At 39.9% G+C, this 19,932-nt stretch overlaps 1 protein-coding gene across 1 annotated transcript; it reads left to right on the plus strand.

Moving 5' to 3' along the window:
* Window positions 1–1,497: 1,497 nt before the first annotated feature.
* LOC308123105 (choline transporter-like protein 4) lies at window positions 1,498–19,307 on the plus strand. Its single transcript, XM_080485382.1, has 22 exons — window positions 1,498–1,712; window positions 6,714–6,762; window positions 6,862–6,935; window positions 8,268–8,346; window positions 8,448–8,547; window positions 8,644–8,766; window positions 8,847–8,907; window positions 9,015–9,135; window positions 9,722–9,805; window positions 11,591–11,703; window positions 13,846–13,968; window positions 14,215–14,314; window positions 14,530–14,622; window positions 14,722–14,824; window positions 15,603–15,862; window positions 16,337–16,431; window positions 16,637–16,740; window positions 17,150–17,223; window positions 17,303–17,373; window positions 18,133–18,227; window positions 18,300–18,384; window positions 18,603–19,307. Exons 1-22 carry the CDS (start codon window positions 1,664–1,666, stop codon window positions 18,719–18,721), a joined length of 2,175 nt encoding a protein of 724 aa, XP_080341508.1. The 5' UTR covers window positions 1,498–1,663; the 3' UTR covers window positions 18,722–19,307.
* Window positions 19,308–19,932: the final 625 nt, after the last annotated feature.

Genomic DNA, 19,932 nt, shown 5'->3' on the forward strand with positions numbered 1-19,932 from the left:
AACTGGTTACCTTGGTGGTATTGTGAATGTTGCAGTACCTGTTTTGTGACAGGCTATTGGCCTGTTTACATGATAAAAGGTTTTTTTGTTTTTGAGAGATGTGAATGCAATTGGAAAAACACGAGGGTTTAGTGTGTACTGACAGTGAGTACATAATATTTTAAAGCAGATGTTGAGTCAACTTGCGACTAAAAAACAGTGTTGGTGAGCTTTTCATCGTGACTTGAAGTAAGTGCCTCAAATTTGCATGTTTTGTGCTTATCCTGATTTGTTATCGAGCCTGTTTAAGGGTGACACGTCAAAGTACAAATGTATTACTTTTTAAAAAGGCGGATCATTATAAATGCCAAAGACTTAAATACTATAGTTATGAAGCGCAATACATGCATCTGTTTTTATTCTTACATGGTTCAAAATCATAGCTATTATTCCCTCAAATTACGTCTGATTTCTGCCTAGAATTACACTCATGCAGGATATTTACCTTAACAGAAGAGGGGACAGGTCGCTGCTTTTTCAGAGCTATAAATTTACTATTTTGCAGCATAATTGGAAAAACGTCCTTTTGTTTTTGATGTGAGGACGTTTAAGTCTTTCCTCAAATGATAATATTTGAGCAGAAAAGTCTATTTTCTATCATGGATAGGAGAGTTGTAAAAGTTTGGGCTATATGTTCCCTGATATTGTAATAGACAAAACAATTTGCAGCATTTAGAATAGTTTCAACTTAATGAAATATCTTAAGTTTGAGAACTACATTGAATGGGATAGTTTGCGAGGATGCTGTGTGTAACCTGAAGGATGGAAGAAATTCTCTAAAAGGGGATTAATAAAATTGTCATGAATGAATAAAGCATGTTTTTTAGTGTTTTGCAGAGGAAATATCCATGAGTTTTGTGGTTTACACGATAAGAGAAGTATTGAAGAGGAGTATTTAAAAAAAACATTTCGTCTGACTTTAAAGCTGGAATGATAGTCTGGTACAATTAGAAATTCAAGATGAATTCATCCCCCACACAGTGTGTATTTATGAGTATTGGACCGTGTTTTCCATAAAACGTTAAAGTAAAGATGAAAACTTTACCTTTCGGAAACAAACAAATTGGTGAGGATAACTGATTGTGGAATTAGTTATTGCTCACAATGAGTTGTTCCACATAAATAGACCTCAAAACTAAAAAACAAACACTAACTAATCATACTTTATTAATCCCCGTTTGACTCATCCTATTCTGGGATAAAATTATTATGGGTCTCTGGGGAGCTGATTGGGGTCAAGGGTCATAGCCGGGGACCCGCAACGGTGACCTCTCCACTCTGAGATTTGAATTATGAGAATAAATTCATAAATCTGACTATAAAGTAACTTCTAGGTGGCCATAATCCTCTTCCGTACATCTCTTCCTCGAATGATGACACGCGCAGGTGTGCATCCGCGTATGCCCGTGACGTCACTGCCTAGTAACAAGTGCCTGGCAGAGAAAAAAAAAAAAGATTTCCTCGACTCGGTAACTGTCGCTCCAGGAGGGACGGAGGACGTTAAGGCGCCACCGGAGAGCTCTTCAAGCCGCTGTCAGTGACCCCCCCCCCCCGACCGCTCCGTGAGCCGGTGAAACCCTCCAGGCCACGGGAAGCTCACCTGCGGAGTTTGAAGTGGGAAAAAATGGGAAGAAAGAAAGAATCAGAGGAAGAAAATCCGGACTCCAAGTACGGTGAGCGGACATCGACCGTTAGTTCCCTCAAAGAGCCGCAAAAAAATAAAGAAAAGACGTCGAGTAAAAGACTTGAAATGATCTGAAAACACTTAAAATTACACGGTGTTTTTAACAAATCGTGAGAATTGCTCGAAATTTGGTAAATTTTTATTATTTTTGAAGTTTGGAATTAAGGTTTAAATCTGTTTTTTGGTTCACGCTAAACACTGATTTGTATAAAAAAAAAAAAAAAAAAAAAACGCGGGAAGCTCGCTGGAAAAATTAAGACTATATATGTATACAAGATTAATTTAGCAGGGAATCGATATTTAAATGAAAAATAATTGGGCTTTATAGGTTTGGCATACTCCACCATATTGTCCAGATTTTGTAGATAATCGTTTATATTTAGCCTTTAATATAATTTCATATAGGTCTATCCAGTCAGCACTAGTATGTAAAGAAGGTTTAGGCCATTTCTTTGTGACCTTTTTATCAACGCATCTAAAGGAATATCGCCCAAATACATGCTGTCACATTTAAGATCCCGTTTTCAAGTGAAAATTGAAAACTTTATTTGAGTTTTGGGTACCATATGTTTCCGCCACACCGAAAACAGAACTTTTTGAAAACAGCCCCCCGAGCATTTTAGGAAATGAAAACGGGCAAAAAATGACCTTTCCCTCAGGATCAGTCTCGGTGTAGACTCTATGGAAATACTGCTAAATGTGAAAACGCATCGTTTTTGCATTTTCGTTTCGGAAAAGTTTCATGTTCACATGACAACATTTTAAAAGACAGAAAAGCAGAAAACGACGCAGTTTTCCCTGTTGGGCCACTCAGTGAGTGCCGTTGTCTGTTTTTGTAATGAAAACACACATAATTGCACAGAGAACAATACGTTATAAACATTAACGATGGTGAGTTCACGGACATATGGACAGACAGCCAAGTGTGATGTTATTACAGTATAAAACTAACAAGTCTCAGGAGAATATGGACTGGGAGTCATCACACCATTGTCGATATTGCCCATCTCTTGTGCAGAATAACTATTTACCGTGGCTGTGGTGCGATCTAGCAGCATTTATGCCATCTATGCAGGGATAGAGTCCGAGCGTTTTCAAAACGTTCCTCCTTGGGAGCCGTTTTCAAAATTTTCATTGGCGTTGTCGTGTCAACAAACCCCAAAAACTCAACACAGGCAGGGTTTGGCCAACAAGTTTGACACCACAACTTTAATCTGAGGTGTCAGACTTTTCCATGAAGAAGTTTTTAATCTGTAAAAATGACAATGAAAACATATTACTGTGTAAGGATTTGCTTTTTCAGTTTGTTTACTGTGGGCCGCATTGTTTTAGTAAGAGCAGCAGGCATACAAGCGAGCTCACTTGTTGCTTAATTTCAAGGTGAAGTTGTAAAAACACAGAAATCCGACATTTTTGGACACAGCAGACTATTGGCACTATGAGCCTGAAGAAACAAACACGACTGCAGAGAAGAGTTCAAAAAAGACAAATTAGCGACTGTCCACTGCAAATAGATGAATTTAACTTGACTTTTCACTCAGGGGCATCATTAAAAATAGCACAATGTTGAAGGTAATTTTACTTACCTGCTTAAATAAAAACTTAAACCTGTTTGCAAATTTTGCAGGAAAGCAGAACTTGTATATTCAAACCAGCTGAGCTCATGATTTTAGTGATTTGTTTCACCCATTTAGATACCAAACTACACTGTGCTTTAAATTCTCGACGTAAACCTACAAACTCGGCTTGTTTAATGTTTATCCGAAATAATATTCATTTTAAATAAATTTAGTGCAATGGTGTTTATTTCCCTTCCTACTGACTTCAGATTCAAAAACAGGTAAATATTACAAGTGAAATCATCAGGTTTCTCACCGTAAAGTACTATAAGCCTGTACACTATATTGTACTCTTTTATGACATGGAAAAGAAATAAAACTGCATATTACACCCATATCTGCATATATAAACACTAGTAAAAGCTAGTTCTAAAGTCCAATAGGTAATTAAAAAAAACCTCTTGGAATTATTACACTTTGAAAGTGGTTAGTTAACCTGTAACGTACCAGGAGGGACAAATGAAACATACACTCAGTTGAACACTTAAGTGTCTTCCAGGTATACATGACAACACTAAGAAATCTTTCAGCAGTGAGACACAAATGATCTCGTCACCTTTTATTTTTAATCATACTGTCTTTAGTGAATCAGAGATGTTTCTGATCTAAATGTATTTGTCATTACATTGACTGAACATGATACAGGGAAGGCAAGTTTATTCATAAAGCACCATTCAGATACAAGAAATACAATTAAATGAAAGATTGAAGGAACATAAAAGTTCTGTTTCAGAGCTTTGAAAATCAAATACGACATTAGACAAATATAAAACAATAGCTTCTGAGCGTCTTAACAATAAATGACATAACTACTTCACTGGTGAGCAGCAGTAAAAGGGAGTGTAGTTGGAACTGTGTGTGTTGGTCCCCTGCATCGTCCTTATCCCACAGAGATGTCGTCACACGTCTGTTGACAGTATGGGAGGTTTAACAAACCCTCCCTGCAGGTAAACACCACATGGTGGGACTGTTAATGTCACTTAAGAAAGCCAAAGTGACCCCGAATGAAGATGTCTGATAAACCAGAAACTGATGAGATAACCTTAGATCAGTAGGTAAAGTTATGTTCTCCTCTGAAGGCACTTTCATTCATCTGATGGGGGATCAGCTCTCCATTGTTCATGAGGAAGTAGAAATGTTTTCAGTGTTGATGAGACTACCTGGTTAATGTGAGAGATATCATACAGAACAGAACAGTTGAAATGTTGAACTGTAAAAGTCATTTCAACACATTATTACATGTTTGAATGAGTCTGCCCCTTCCCCTCTTATCGTATCCATCTAACCTCTACTTTTTCATTAGTTAGTGTTGTGTAATCAAGAGGTTACCAATTAACTGGGTAATCATTTATTTTACATACTTGAAGAGAAAAGTGAGATTTGTGCACAAACCATACAATCTGTTTAAAAGTTGACCTCATCTGCTGTGTAAATGTCTAATCCTTCTTTTGTATGTGTGGGTTACTCCGCTGATCGGAGAAATGAAAAATGACTTCATGTTTCCCAGCAGTTTTTACAGGTCATAAAACACGTCACAGAGGTTCCACAATGAATCCTTCGCTCTAGAAACACAACGGTGTCCTAGCACAGAGGAAACCTGACACTTTGGACATTACGAAGCATTACGAGGCCCCGTGAAGGCGTTTAAATAGAGAAGCTTCAAACTCCATTCATGTTTGTCTCACAACATTCACAATTAGTATCTTTCTTTAATGATTTGATCATTATGACTGAAAACCTTTCAATATGAAGCAGAGGTGAGAAGTGTAGTAAAAGTTTTTTCCATAAGTACAACTACTGTTTCTGTGCCTGAATTGTTCTTAATAACACACTTTATTATTGTGTGACTGTTGTTTGAATATCCAAGTAAAAGTACACAGTGCTCTTTTGGAAAGTACTAAAGTAAAATACAAATAAAGGTGCTATTGTTGAAGAATACTGAAATGAAAGTACAAAGGTCTCTTCAAAAAGTAGTTTAAGTATCCACCACTTTAACTGCATTGGCAACAGCAGGTATTTGATTCATATCCCCTGTATCGAAGGTCAAAGTACATTTCTCAGACAATTATTAAAGTGTATGACAGATACGCACACACTGTGGTGAACAAGGTGTATTCCATGGTCGATGGTGCTTGAATTGTTCTCAATTACAAGTGAATGAACTGTTATTAATAATACACTCAAGTAAAAGTTCTCCTCTCAAAATCTGCTCAGTCTGTAACAACCTATATTTGAATAAAGAGATTGGAAACTGAATGCTGATGCATTGTGTGTCGTGTGACCCAGCAGCTTGTTCTCTCACTGCTCTGAATGTGTGCTTCAGGCTGGTTTTTATTATTATTATTATTTCCGTATACATTTCTTTGCCACATTGCATCTTAGACTTGGCTGGAGTTTGAACAGAGTAAATAGTCGCTGTTAAGTCATGTATCCTGTTTTAACATTTGTATCCTACTAAGACGACACATGCCAGAGTAGATATAGTCTTTGTCAAGGTTGAGCTGCCTGACACCATGTTAGTACATGAAGCGCAGAAAGTAAAGACATTAGAGGGATGCTTTGTGCTGTTGAGAAGGAATTAACTGCAGAAAACACACTTCAAACTTCAAAACTCCAGAAATATTTAGATCTTATCCAAAAGGTTCTCAGATTGATATTCTTCTTGATGAAATAATGCAAATGTCTTGACTTCCCAGCATCGGACAACCTCGCTCTGCATTCAAATTCTATCCAAATATACCTGAACTGCTCACCCGAGTGCTGTGCCTCAATTTGGCTCCTTTAGTTTTTGCTCTATGTCGTGTATTGTAGATTAAATAAATGAGATCAGCTTAACGACGATTCAGTTCAGAAAACTGCTTCTTGTGAACAGTAAATTGAAGACCTTGACTCATTGTTTGTTATTAAGGCAAGTTTCTCCTTTGTTCCAGGAAACAAAAATAAATCTCTTCTTCCTTGTAGGAAACGCCCTCTCTTATACTGATTCTACTGTAAAGTGAATTATAAACACTTTTAACCTCACTCACTTGAAAGGTCTTCCTCATCTAGTAATTCATTAACTCCCAGAAGAGAGGACAAGACGACTATGTGCTTGCTGGTAAACATCACCACCATGTTTTTTTGGGGACATGCACCTTCATATATAACCCAATGCAGGGAATGTGTAATTAAACCCAGCATGTACTCCCAAACGGCCTACATTTGAATGTTATTTCAAACTGTGACGCAAAGATGTGAACGCCGACGTTAGCAAGTGAACCTAGATTCAGTTTCGTCTTGTCGTCTGTCCTCAGTCCAAAAAGAAATATGGCGGATGAAACAGTCGAGTGCTCATAGAAAGGAAACATGACTTGGCTGTTTTCTTTTCCCAGGAGAACCAGCTGAGTTTGACCCGAGCTTCAACGGGCCAATACACAAAAGGTGAATCTTCTGTCCAGCTGTCAGCTTTCTGATGCTCTATGTCGATTTCACATTCGTCATCATCCTAGCAAACTTGTTGCTGTGTCTTGTTTTCCACAGAGGATGCACTGATATAATCTGCTGTATTCTCTTCCTGGCCATCATCCTCGGCTACATAGCAGTTGGAGTATTAGGTAAGAGACACCAAATACACGCAAATAATGTAAAGCTAAATGCATTTTTAAGGTATCAAATGTATGTCTTGTCATTAAATAAACCTACTTTACAGCCATTCAGTTGGATCTTTACATTAATTAGGTCTGATTCTCATACATCATTGAACAATTTGTTTCAGTTAATTCCTCTGGTAGAGAGAGAGAGACATTGTTGTGTCTCCCACCATAACGCTGATATAAATACAGGAGTCAGAATAAAACTGATTTATATTTGTGCTAATAAATGTCACATGGTCTTTAGTACTAATGATTACAATAGTCACCATAAATCAAACAGCTGAACCATCAGCTGCAGTTTGATGAATGATCTCTATGTAAATACTGCAATACCAGTCTACTAATCACCTTGTGTCCACCTCTGGACAGAGTCACACCGTTTTCCCCTGATTTTCACCTTAACAGTGCAGATTTGCCTTAAGGTTAATATAATACCAATTTACAGTTCATCAGTTATTTCATAAACCAAAACTGGCAATCTTATTGTTTCTTTGCGCCAAATTAAAATTAGATTCCATCTTAAAACATTTATTTTTTTTCAATTGTGTTAAACTATGAACAGCTGATTTCACAGTGAACATCCTGCCAGCAGCCTTTCATTGCCCCGTTAAACTCAAAACACTTTCCTGTGTCCTGAATAATCCTCCATTTCCTGCTCTGCAAGTAGTTCAAGGACAGGCCTGGGCCTCGGTGGAATCATGGATGTTAGATTTAGAAATGTGTTCCACCGCTATTACAAGCAAAATTATTTATTTGTCCATCCGCCCGTTCATTCTCTCCAGCACTTATTCTCACTCAGAGGCGCACGACGCTGGGCCGTCTCGACCAAGTACTTGAAAAGCAGTGATGTTAGTTGATGAATTCACTGGCTCTTGGTTGTGTGTGAAGCTATTACAAAAAGAAAGGTTCATGAAGAAAATGACTATATTGTTCTGACCTCTTGTGGTGTTTCTGAGAGAATGAAACTACTGTTGTTATTGCTTTACTGTTTCTGTCTACGTGTCCTGGAGTTAACCTGCTCTATGTATCGGAAATTACTCACTGCTCCAAATAGTGGTGTTGATAACGTCTCGTTGATGAGAATCAGCTGTGTTGAATCGGGGTCATACAGTAACGTTCCCTTGATAGCTCTTCAAACTCAACACAGTAAATGTAGTTTTTGTGTTTACTGAAAGCATAACTTGATGTAGAAGTTCTTTCTGTTGCTGACAAAGCTACATAGATAAAATATGTGACATCAGTGTTTTTATATTTTCATTAGTTTTTAATGTGTGTTTACTTTGGCTCTATCAGCTTGGCTTTACGGAGATCCCAGGCATGTTCTTTATCCCAAAAACTCAACTGGGTGGTTCTGTGGCATCGGAGAGCACAAGTAATCACAACTCTTTGTCTTCATTTCATATCATTTTAAAATGGGAAACTGTACAAATGAAATATAAGAGCAAAGTAAGTGTTGTTCTCTTTATTTTGCAGAAATCGGCCAAACCTGTTCTACTTTGATATGCTCAAATGTGCCATGTCCGTTAACATCATTGCGAGCGCTTTGAATGGTCTTCAGTGTCCAACCACGCAGGTAAAGAGCTGCTGGATTTCATAGTGTGTAATATAATGTGTGAATGACTGTCCTCTCATGTCTTCCCAGAAACATCTAACTTTGTGTTTCCAACAGGTGTGTGTGGAAAAATGTCCTTCTGAGTTTGGGGCAGCGCTGTATTTACCTGGTCAGAAACTAGAAGATGTTTTCAATCAAGATCTGTGTGTGCCAGCTTTAGATCTGAAAACTACTACGCTGGTAAGCTCTAGCAGAAGATCGTCTACATTTTTACGGGCTTTTCATATTCTTACAACTTCATGATATAACAATGTTTTCAGACCGTGTCAGAGATTTTGGAAAAGGAGCTCTGCCCTTATTTCTACGTCCCCAGTTCTCCTGGTGAGAAAAGACACATTTTACCTGCAGTAACTGAGATTGCGACTGAAAGTTATTGAGAATGTATGAAGTGATTTCTCATCAATTTTGACTTTGTTCTATCCTGATAGTGCTGGGGAGATGTTTGCCTGATTTCTCAAAACTGGAGGACATCCCTCCATCCTTTTCTAATGTCCCGGGCCTCCCTGCTTCAGTCAATGACACAATCAGCATCATCAAGAATGGCACTGTGTAAGAAGCAGATTCCTCATACTGTCTCATCCTCATCATGACTGAAACACAAAGCCAAAGCTTTAAGTTCATACGTCTTCTATAACTTCTGAAATAACACACGTTTGTTCTTTCTCCTCATCATCAGCGCAAGGTCGGTGAATGTGTGAGTTTTTGTATTGGGCAGTAGTGTGGCAGCTGGTGATAGCTGTAGTGTTTCGCTTGGTTATTCACAGCAGCCTTTGAGGAGGCATGTTCTCAGAGCTCACAGCTGATTGCCTGGGGTTTGTTTTTATAGCCTGTATTGCCTTGTATGTGTCTTACTACTTATGTAATGGAGAAGAGAATTCATCAGATAATGTTTAAAAATGTACTTGTTTAATAATTATCACTAACATGTAGAATTCATTTGGTTCATCTTTTCTTCCCGTCACATAAGTAGAGAATCTCTATATCAGTAAAAACCATTTACCATTCTTGTCTTTGCTTTCAGGATGCTTCAAACTAGTTGTTATGTCTCAGTGTCAGTTGTTATTTTCTGTCGGGTTTAGTTTTGAAAAGCAGAACAGCCATTAATACAACCAGGCCTTGCTTCTGTATTCATTAGGGACCTTGTGAATGGATTCAATGCCAAGGAGATCAGCGTTCGAATCTTTGAGGATTTTGCGTCGTCATGGCCGTGGATCCTCATGTGAGTTACTGATCTGTGCCACAGTGCACACTGCCACCTGCTGACACACACATCATACAGCTCTTCACTTTGTAGCTGTAAATAGATTGATAAAAGACTAAATGTCATATCAAATAAGGTTCTTTTAGTCCAGTGTTCTCGCCAGCCAATTGCAGCCTAATGGGCCGTTACACTGTCACTTGTGAAGTAGACAGTGTAACGGCAGTAGAAATATTATCATAATTCAGTGTCTCCTCTGCATTCATTTAGGAGTGGCGGTCTGGATCAGAGACTGATCAGACACTTCGATCTGTGATCCTGCATTTTGGCCAAATATAGTGGCCGACACAGAGAGCGGACATCAAACATGGGCAAAAGAATTACGATGCAGATGCAGAGGGCAGGGGATTCACGCCATATTTAACGGTTTCCACATCCCACAATGGACGGGGAAAAATTGAAGTTGACATCTAAACATCATACCAGCAGCAGTCTTAAATACAACAACAAATATTCATTTGTTTCCTGCTAGTGCCAAAATCCCAACTGTGACTACTGACCAGCACCAGGAGACCTGAGAGCATGACACTTGTTTTAAAGTCCCTGCAGTAGTTAACAGTGAGCTTCACAATCCCGTTTAAAGTTATTTTATTGTTATATTGAAGCACTTTGTGCTTTTGTACCTGAATATATGTCTCATATGCTCACGTCGTATGAGCCTCTGTGCCTTCTCATGTCCTCTGGTACAACTGTTTTATTCATAAAGTCATAAAATGTAGAATAAAGACTTTCAGTAAAGCGTCCGAGATGTTGAAACCATCTATTGAGGGCCTGTGGGGAAATATAAAGATTTAAACATTTCAAGGAAACCTTAAAGCATACATCCGTCTTGGCCTTTCATGAATAAAAGGTATAATTCTTTATTTCAGTTCTATTTAACCTTTTAACTATTAAATTGCTCCTGTGTTATTTTTTGGACCATTTTATTGTACTTTATTCTCTCTGAACCTTGAACCTTAAACGTGTGTCTTAATTTGTTGTGCTTAGTTTTTGCAAATCCAGCTTTGTTTCTCTCACATTCGATACTCACTTCACATTCATTCATTCATTCATTCATTTTCTTCCGCTTATCCGTTTCCGGGTCGCGGGGGTGACAGTCTGAGCACTGTCACCCAGATCACAATGCACCATTTAAGAACCTTCCTGCAGGTGGTGAGCCCACAGGAAGGTGGCACCCGGCGTGGGACACGAACCCACTACCCTGAGATTGTGAGTCTCATGCTCTACCAACTGAGCTAGCCGGGGGTCCACTTCACATTTATTAATATATTTTTTTAATTTTACTAGTTTTATTACCCGTATAAAGTTTGACTTGACTTCAACACAAAGGTCTACTAAGCATGTACTTTATGAGACATACTTGTGCTATTCAGTACTATCCAATGACCAACATTTTTATACATTTTTCACAGTTTGTAATCTTATCTTTTGTGTTGGATGAAGGATGCTGGAGCAGGGAGCATTAAAACAATCAAATGGATGCATAATTATCGAGCCTCCTGATGAAATAAACCTGCTAATGACACTGTTGGATCATCTAAGCTGTTTTTCAGGCCCTGGGATAGGAAACATTGAACGTTTGGCTTTGTGTTTGTTTTTTCGTGGAATTATGTTTTGTGTCGGTGTGCTTGGATGGTGGACCAAAGTGTAGACAGCCATTGGAAATGATGATGGAGTCCAAAACAAACAACCTTATTGAGCATGTCTGACAATAACCTCACATTGAGCCGTCTCTCTCTGTCTCAGCTGCCTGCTGATCGCCATGGTGGTCAGTCTGCTGTTCCTGCTGCTGCTGAGGTTCTTCGCTCCTGTTATGGTGTGGGTGCTCATCTTCGGAGTCCTGGCTGCCGGGGCCTATGGTAAACACTCACAGATATGTTTCTGTGTGCGGTGGCGTTTTAGCTGCCAGTCTACACTGGATTTTACTCTTTACATCGCTGTGAGGGACCACATGGTCACCCCGACTCGGGATGTGTTTTGCCTGAACGAGATTTGGTGGATGAGAAAGGATGAGGTTGCAAGTCAGCGTTTCAGAAATAAAATTAGGTTATTTGGAATGCTCACTTTTCACAAATCTGAAAAAACAGTCATTTCCAACCTCACAGCAAGTTGGCTGACTCGCACTCAGACTCCGTCTCTCAGTCGTCTCTCCGTTCCCTGACACAGACAGAAGCCTTTGAATAAGCCCAGCCCTAAATTGGTCCAGTCAGGACAAACTGGGCTGAACCAAAAATGCAAGGGGTGTTTGAGCCACCCTACCTTAACGTCAATCAAAAATTGGAATTATAAATGGCCACAATTTACAACAACGCAAACACAACAACTCAAAACATATACAGCGATTATTTTAACATTCACCAATTCCCCACTATATATACAGTAAAACCCCTGATGTAGGGACGCCCTAAAATCCAGGAGCAAGTTTCCCTTGAAAACAGGTATCCTCTCTTCAGAGGGAGACGTCACGGGGACAAATTGTAGGGCCAGTTGTTATCGAACAAACCAAACACTAAATAATGTCATGGAAGAAACACCCCATACGGTCCAGTCTTGAGTGGGCAAGATCAAACAATTAGTACAGAAAATTATTACAACGTTAACAAGAGTCAATTTTAATGAGGCATTCTGGCACAAAAAACAGTGAAGTGTAAAAACAAAAAACGAAACTATAAATCCTATATAGCCGCCTTACTTGGTGGTTTGTCGGCCAGATTGGAGCCTTTTGCGGCCTGGTTTTGGCCCGTGGGCCTAATGTTTGACTCCCCTGGTATAAAGTGAGACTTAAGCTTGAGAGGGGAGGTTGTCCGCTCATTAAGGTGTGTAACAGTTAAAACCTCTTCGTGCAAGCTGAGAGGAGCGTCACAGCACAGCACCGCGCTGCGTAGGAGGAGGCGATTTATCACATTTCAAAATTAATATCCGGACATCACAGCAAACAAATATTTGGATTATCGGGTCCAGTCCAATGATTTTGGCTATTTTAGTGTCGCTCAGCTTGAAATTTGCCAGAAAGACCTGTCTGTTATCCGCGTCAAGCAGGTTGTCCGCTCATTAAGGTGCGTTAACAGTTAAAACCTGTCCATGCACAGTGAGAGGTCTCATTACAGGGTGTCTGCTCTTACCGAGTTCGCTTGCCAGAGGTTCTACTGTGTACACACTAATTTATTTTTTAATCTTTTAGTTAATTATGTGGAGTCGTACCTCGCCCACTTGATTCACCAGAGAGTGAACATGAACAAAGAGAGGAGAGGCTTGTCTTCGCTTAGCTTAGCTTAGCCTGGTGGAACGCCAGTCATTACAGGACAAGGTCACATGATTGCAGTCATTATGATGATTCGTTTTGGGCAATTCTGTACAAAACCCCGGCCACGCCAGTGTGGGTGACCCGATGCTGCAACCCACCTCCAACACAAACTCCCAATGTCTGTAGGCTATGAGCTGTTTGTTGAACTACTGTCGCACTTTCAGAACACAAGCACAGTTTGATTGATTTATTTCGACTGAATGAACAATTTAAAATTAGATGAAACAAAAAGAAAAAGGAATAAATAAATAAATAAATAAAAAAGCCCATTTCGATATAATATACTTTGACTCGTTCGAGTCAAGCACAGTTAACTTGAATGTAGTCCTCTTGTAGCCTCCAGCGGGTCCTATGTGGAAAAACTACATGTGCTCTGCTCAGATCTACTTAACCATCTGTATAAAAAGCAGTAAGTTTTATTGTATTGAGCGGCTTTTCTCACTCCACATCGGTTCTTTCATTGTTTTATAGGATAACAGTGTTTGAATTTCTTCCTTCAACCCAACAAAATAGTTCACGGTCTGTCTGCAAGCAGGAATTATGTTCACTATAAAGTTCAGGTTCAAACTTCAGAATCCCAGCAGTCATAATTTCAGTTCAAGGACGGCCGGAGGTTATGTGTCTACAAGCTGTAAACTGCACCGTTCTGCTCTGAGTTGTTTGAGTGTCCTTATGTCACTCTTTATTTCTTCCGCAGGGATATGGCACTGCTACTGGGAGTACGATAACTACAAGCAAATCTCTGCCACCATCACTGATGTTGGTTTCACCACCAACTTTAACATTTATCTCCAAGTCCAGGAGACCTGGCTGGCCTTCCGTGAGTCTGATTGGTCACTTTTGACTTTTGACTCTTCCAAGTGCTTTTTTGAACTGAAGCAATCATCTGTCACACTGTCATTGTTGAATGAGGAATGATGAGGTCGAGAGGTGGTTCAAGAATATATTAAGAAAAGAAGGACTCCGTGACTTAATGTTAAAATGCAGTCGTTAAAAAAACATTCTGGCAACAATTACCAGCAGTAATATCAAATTAAAAGCTTGTCTCCCTCACTCTACCCACCAGTGATCATCATATCTGTGGTGGAGGGGATTCTTCTTTTGACTCTCATATTTCTGCGAACCAGAATCCTCATCGCTATCGCCCTCATCCAGGAGGCCAGCAAGTGAGTCATGTCATACCACCAAAGTACTGGACACCTTTTGAGTTTTCACATGGCAGATTGAGCATTTAAACTGATTCGCTTGATTATTCTGTTTTCATTTGAGGACACTGTAATGTCATGGTAACGTGGAAATGTTTTCATGTTGCTTTGTAAAAGGATGAAAAGAAGCATTTTCGCCTCGGTATAACCTCCTGCTCTGTGTTGATCTTCTGCAGAACTATCAGCCACATGATGTCTGCTCTGGCGTTCCCTCTGGTCACATTTGTTCTCCTGTTGGTGTGTGTTGCTTACTGGGGCATCACCGCTTTGTATCCTTTACTTTTGTGGTTGTTTATTCACAAGAACGGATATTGTACTATTCAAAACCTCCAGAGCGTGGACTCTTTTCTTTAAACTGGTGTGTACAGATATTTGGCCACTTCAGGGAATCCAGTCTACAAAGTGGTGGGTTTAAACTCCACTATGAGCAGCTGTCAGAGTCTCAATGGCAACGTGACCTGTGACCCCCAGGTTAGTTGTTGTTAAATTCTGTAATCTGCAGTATAATCTTCTCCTCTGTCCCTATGACGTCTGTCTTCCCTCATTGTATCCATGAACTTCTTTACTGGCCTTCCTCCTCTCGTCTTGCCTGGCAGCTCCATCCTCAGCATCATTTTTCCTACACAGTTTTCTCTCCTTACATACATGACCAAGCCATCTCTCTCACTTTTCCACCATATTGTAAGAGTCCCTACACTCACCTTAACTTTCCCAATCTTCCTCTTCTCCTGGAACCTCCTCATTTGTCTTCCTCTTCTGCTTCAGTCTATAGTAGCACAGTTTCCAGTCACACCGTTATTTAACAACGGCTGTGGCGGTTGTTGTCCCGGGTCAATCAGGTGTGATTATCATATTCTGTTCAGTATTCCAATCGCTAAAGATTTTACACTGAATGCCCTTCATGACACTTGAAAATTTCTCTTTGAAAGTTTCTCCTCTAAAATTTAAGGGCATATAGAGAAAATGTACAAGTAACATAAGGCACAAATAAAAAAGATTATCTATACATAAATTACTCATTTATAAAGAGGGGTTACAATTTAAAGTGGAAATTGAGTTTTCAAACAAAGAATTCATATTATCTTTTTTTTTGTTGTAATTCTTGCATATTCAAAATTTAATTAACAACCCCATCACCTATAGAACAAAGCTAATCCACCCAAGCTCATTAATGAAGGGATGGAATAACAAGCTGCAGATGTCTCCACCCGTCACCTCACTTCTCCGCTCCTCACATTCATCCTCTCAGAACTTCAACGCATCCGATTATCCCAGCTGCCCTTCAGCCAGCTGCATCTTCATCAAATACAACGAAGAGGGTCTCTTTCAGAGGAACCTCTTCAACCTGCAGATCTACAACGCTATAGCCTTCCTCTGGTGTGCCAACTTTGTCATTGCACTGGGTCAGTGCACGCTGGCAAGGGCCTTCGCCTCGTACTACTGGGCCTTCAACAAACCCGAGGACATCCCCATGTTCCCCGTGGGTGCTGCTTTCATGCGCACTCTGAGGTTGGTTTCAAAGCAGCTGTCACTTCAGTGTCAGACCTCCACTGTACTTTTTATTGAGTGACAAAAACACAGTCTGTACCACAGAGGTTTAACAAGGGAAATCAAAAGTGCTCTGATCATTTAAACATGGCGAATGAAGTCTTATTCACTACTTGCATGATTTGCCATCAAGCTGACTGTCACAGTGAAGACAACATTTATGTTTGACACGTTGTAGACATAATGACCTTTTAAATACTTGGATCCTCCTAAAGAAGAAGGTTCCAGGACGTTGCGTTTGACTGCAGTTCCCATTCAGCCCTCCAGAGGGCGTATTAGATCTGTGCGAGGTAGCAGTTTATGAGCCAGATCAACTGGTGTAATATATCCCAATATATTCTCCATTATTTAGCTTTGCCATTTGTTTTGTTTTTTTACTCCTACCATTACATTCAACTTTAACTTGTGAGGCCTTGTGTTTATTTTCCATATTAGGTACCACGTGGGTTCTTTGGCCTTCGGTGCGTTGATCCTGACGCTGGTGGAGATTGTGAGAATTCTTCTGGAGTACATTGACGACAAACTGAGATGTAAGGCCGAGGATTATGACACAGACTGAAATACAGCGTCAAAGCTTTTTCTTTCCGAATATTGAAAATTAGTGATTTCACAGTGCAATGAAGCTGCATTTTATCTCCGTAAAGTCTAAAATCTCAGAATTGCTAAAAAAAAATGTGATGGAAAGAAATTAATAACAAGAAACTCAAGCTGGGTGCTTTTTTTCCTCATCCTCAGCGTCCCAGAATCCAGTGGCACGTTTCATCATGTGCTGCCTGAAGTGCTGCTTCTGGTGTCTGGAGACGTTTATTAAATATCTCAACAGTAACGCCTACATCATGGTGAGACATCATCAGATAAATCATCTTTAGTGGAGTTAGTGTCTATTCAGCTGCTCTCTTTCCTACAGGGGTCACCACAGCAACTCATTGTCTTGGCTGGCTTTTACTAAACACGATGTGCCACCAGCCCTGTCGTAGCGATGGTTACTAATCATCTTTGAAAGAAAATTAAACTACAAAATTTATGGACATATTTTTTTATATGTATATATAAAATTATTGAAACTGTGAGGTTAAGTCTTGACTTTGTGTGTGTTGAACGCTGGTTTGCATTCAGGAAGGACATGTTGTGTAAAAACTGGTCAATCTACATTGCAATGACTTTCTGTGGCCACAACAGTAAAGGGAGAACCTAAATAACAATTTCTCATGAGATATATCACAAAAGTTTATTTTTTTTTGTTGACAGATTGCCATTTATGGGAAAAACTTCTGTGTCTCTGCAAAAAATGCATTCCAGCTGCTGATGAGGAATGTCATCAGGTTTGTTGTGACGTTTCTCTTCTGACGCTCGCTGGTACAAGTGTGTTTGTTAGAATGTGTGAATGCTGTGTGGTCGCAGGGTCGTGGTGCTGGACAAAGTGACGGACCTGCTGCTGTTCTTTGGGAAGCTCCTGGTGGTCGGAGGAGTTGGTGCGTACAACACTGCTGCAGATCTGTCAGTGCAGCTTCCATCCATCCATCCATCCATCCATCCATCCATCCATCCATCCATCCATCCATCCATCCATCCATCCATCTATTCCACTTCGTTCAGCTTACCAGTGAAAGCAGGGTTCAACCTGGACAGGGCATCAGTCCATCCCAGACAAAAGACACTCACAATCACACCTGAAGTCAATTTAGAGACATCAGTTACCTTCACATGTGTGTTTGTAGATATTAGAGGAAGCTGGAGAAACACGGAGAACATGAAGACCAAAGTGAGAATCTCCCCACTGAGTGGAGAGTCTAACCGATACACCACCGTGGGCTTGATAAGCTGCGAACGCTTCATTTTGACTGCTTAAAAGCAGTTTTTTGATGTTGTGTTTCTTTCCTCCTGCAACAGTGAAAACCACAAAAAGAATAATGAGCTAAAGCTGTGTTCTTCATACAGTTCATTTAAATCAGGAGAGACCTTGAAGGCTACATGGGGGTGTGTTAGTCCGCCTCACAGTCAGATCATTCCTGATTGGAGTCCAAGTTTTCTGTGACTTCAGCCTTTCTGTGCAAAGTTCCTTCCTGTGTGTGTGAGAGAGATCGGCTCCAGCACACGCCACTCCAGGTTCTATCATATGTAATGTGTCTCCAAGCGTTACCATTTCTGTTCACAATCTCTACTTGATAGCATTCACACAGCAGTTGAGATGGAAGGAGGAGGAGACCTTGAACTCTACGTCTTTTTTCCAGGTACTTTGTCCTTCTTTTTCTTTTCGGGCCGTATTCCTTTACCGGGCAGTGACTTTCGCTCTGAATCCCTCAACTACTACTGGATGCCAATCATCGTAAGTTACTGACAAACCGCCGTCTTTCTGAGAGCAGACTTCAGGTTGACTCTTTACTCCATTGTGTTGCAGACGGTGGTGTTTGGAAGCTACTTCATCGCTAATGGATTCTTCAGTGTGTACAACATGTGCGTGGACACACTCTTCCTCTGCTTCTGTGAGTAAACGTTTATCATTTATATCGAGCCCCGGGGGCTCTATTGGCCGAGATTCCATACTGTGAGAGTTGTTGTGAAAAAAACATGGACAGAATTTTGATACCATGAGACTCAGAATTAATTTCAGGTTGTTCATCAAAACATTATTGTCTGTATTCTAAATTATATGTCTTGAAACGACAATGTTTGATCACTGGTGTCACTGTTCCTCTCACAGTGGAGGACCTGGAGCGAAACGATGGATCTCTTCAGAAACCCTACTTAATGTCAAAAAACCTCCGACAAATCCTCAACCAATCCAACGAGTCTCCAAAACAACGGAAAAGGAAGGACTGAGCAGCGTCTCCCACACACACCTCCCATTGTTTTTATTAGACACTCCTTCTTCGACGTTCACCAAACTCATTTTGTGATGTTGCAGTTTGGAATTGTTCGAACGTGTTTGTATATAAAGTCGTATTACTTCCTGTTCACATCACAGGACTCCTTCCAGCTATTGGGAACTTTTATGAAGTTCAGTTTTTGTTTTGGAAAGCTGTTCTTATGACTGTTAAATGTTCAGAAGTGGACGCGAGCTTCACACGCCACAAGATTTATGTTGTTTGTTTTTAGATGCCCTGTAGCAACTGATTTATTTAACTGGAACAAAGACGTTCTTACAGCTATTTTTAGATATTGTTTGTAAAAAAGGTTGTTTGTAAATATTTTTATGACCTTTATTGTAGGAGCCGGTCCTGTACCGGCTTCTGAGGGAACACAACCCCTCATTTGGCTCCTATAACCTCAATGTTGTTGATTATACTGATAAATTGTAAAGGACAGTGGTTCTTGGTTAATTGTTTACTCCTGCTGAATTTTCTACTGGTGTTACTGGACAGCAGAGGCAAAATAAATTCATGTTTTCTGACTGAACTGTATTTTCAAAAACCTTCTTGAAACGGTGTCTGTGTCTGAATCCCGTCTGTGGACCTCCTGTAAGATCTCATGTTTGAGGTGAAGTATTGAACTTAACTCGTCCCTTAACTGCAGTCTCAATATCTGATGTAGTCCCATGCCTGCTCTAAACCAAAGTTTTTACCTGCTTTTAGATTTCCTTTTAGGTTTTGGGTATTAGCTAGACCAGAGATCTGCAAACTTGATCAGTAAAAGCCACCTTTGCCACTTTCAATCCATTAAAATCGGTCTGCAGACAGATTTTAATGTCTAAACTTTACAATGAGAAGCTCTTAAAGTTGTTAGTAGACTATAGTTTTGACTTATAAAACTGGATCGATGCATTGATAACATTGCATTTAGAAGTTCAAAGGTGACTATTGATACCCGTAGGTAGATTTTTGTGCAGCAGGAGAGGGAGTCTGACAGTACATGCAGATATTTTAAAAGGCAGGACAGTAAAATAACAGTTGTGATACAAACATAGCTGGGTGCTCACAGGCTCACTGACAGGTTAAAGAGTGAATAAATAAATGGAAGGAACCGCTACAATACCACTATGAAGACTTGTTGAAAATATGATAAAGAAGGTACAATACATAGATAAAAAATCA

The sequence above is a fragment of the Lipophrys pholis genome (assembly GCF_963383615.2).
Source record: "Lipophrys pholis genome assembly, chromosome: 17".
NCBI lineage: Eukaryota > Metazoa > Chordata > Actinopteri > Blenniiformes > Blenniidae > Lipophrys > Lipophrys pholis.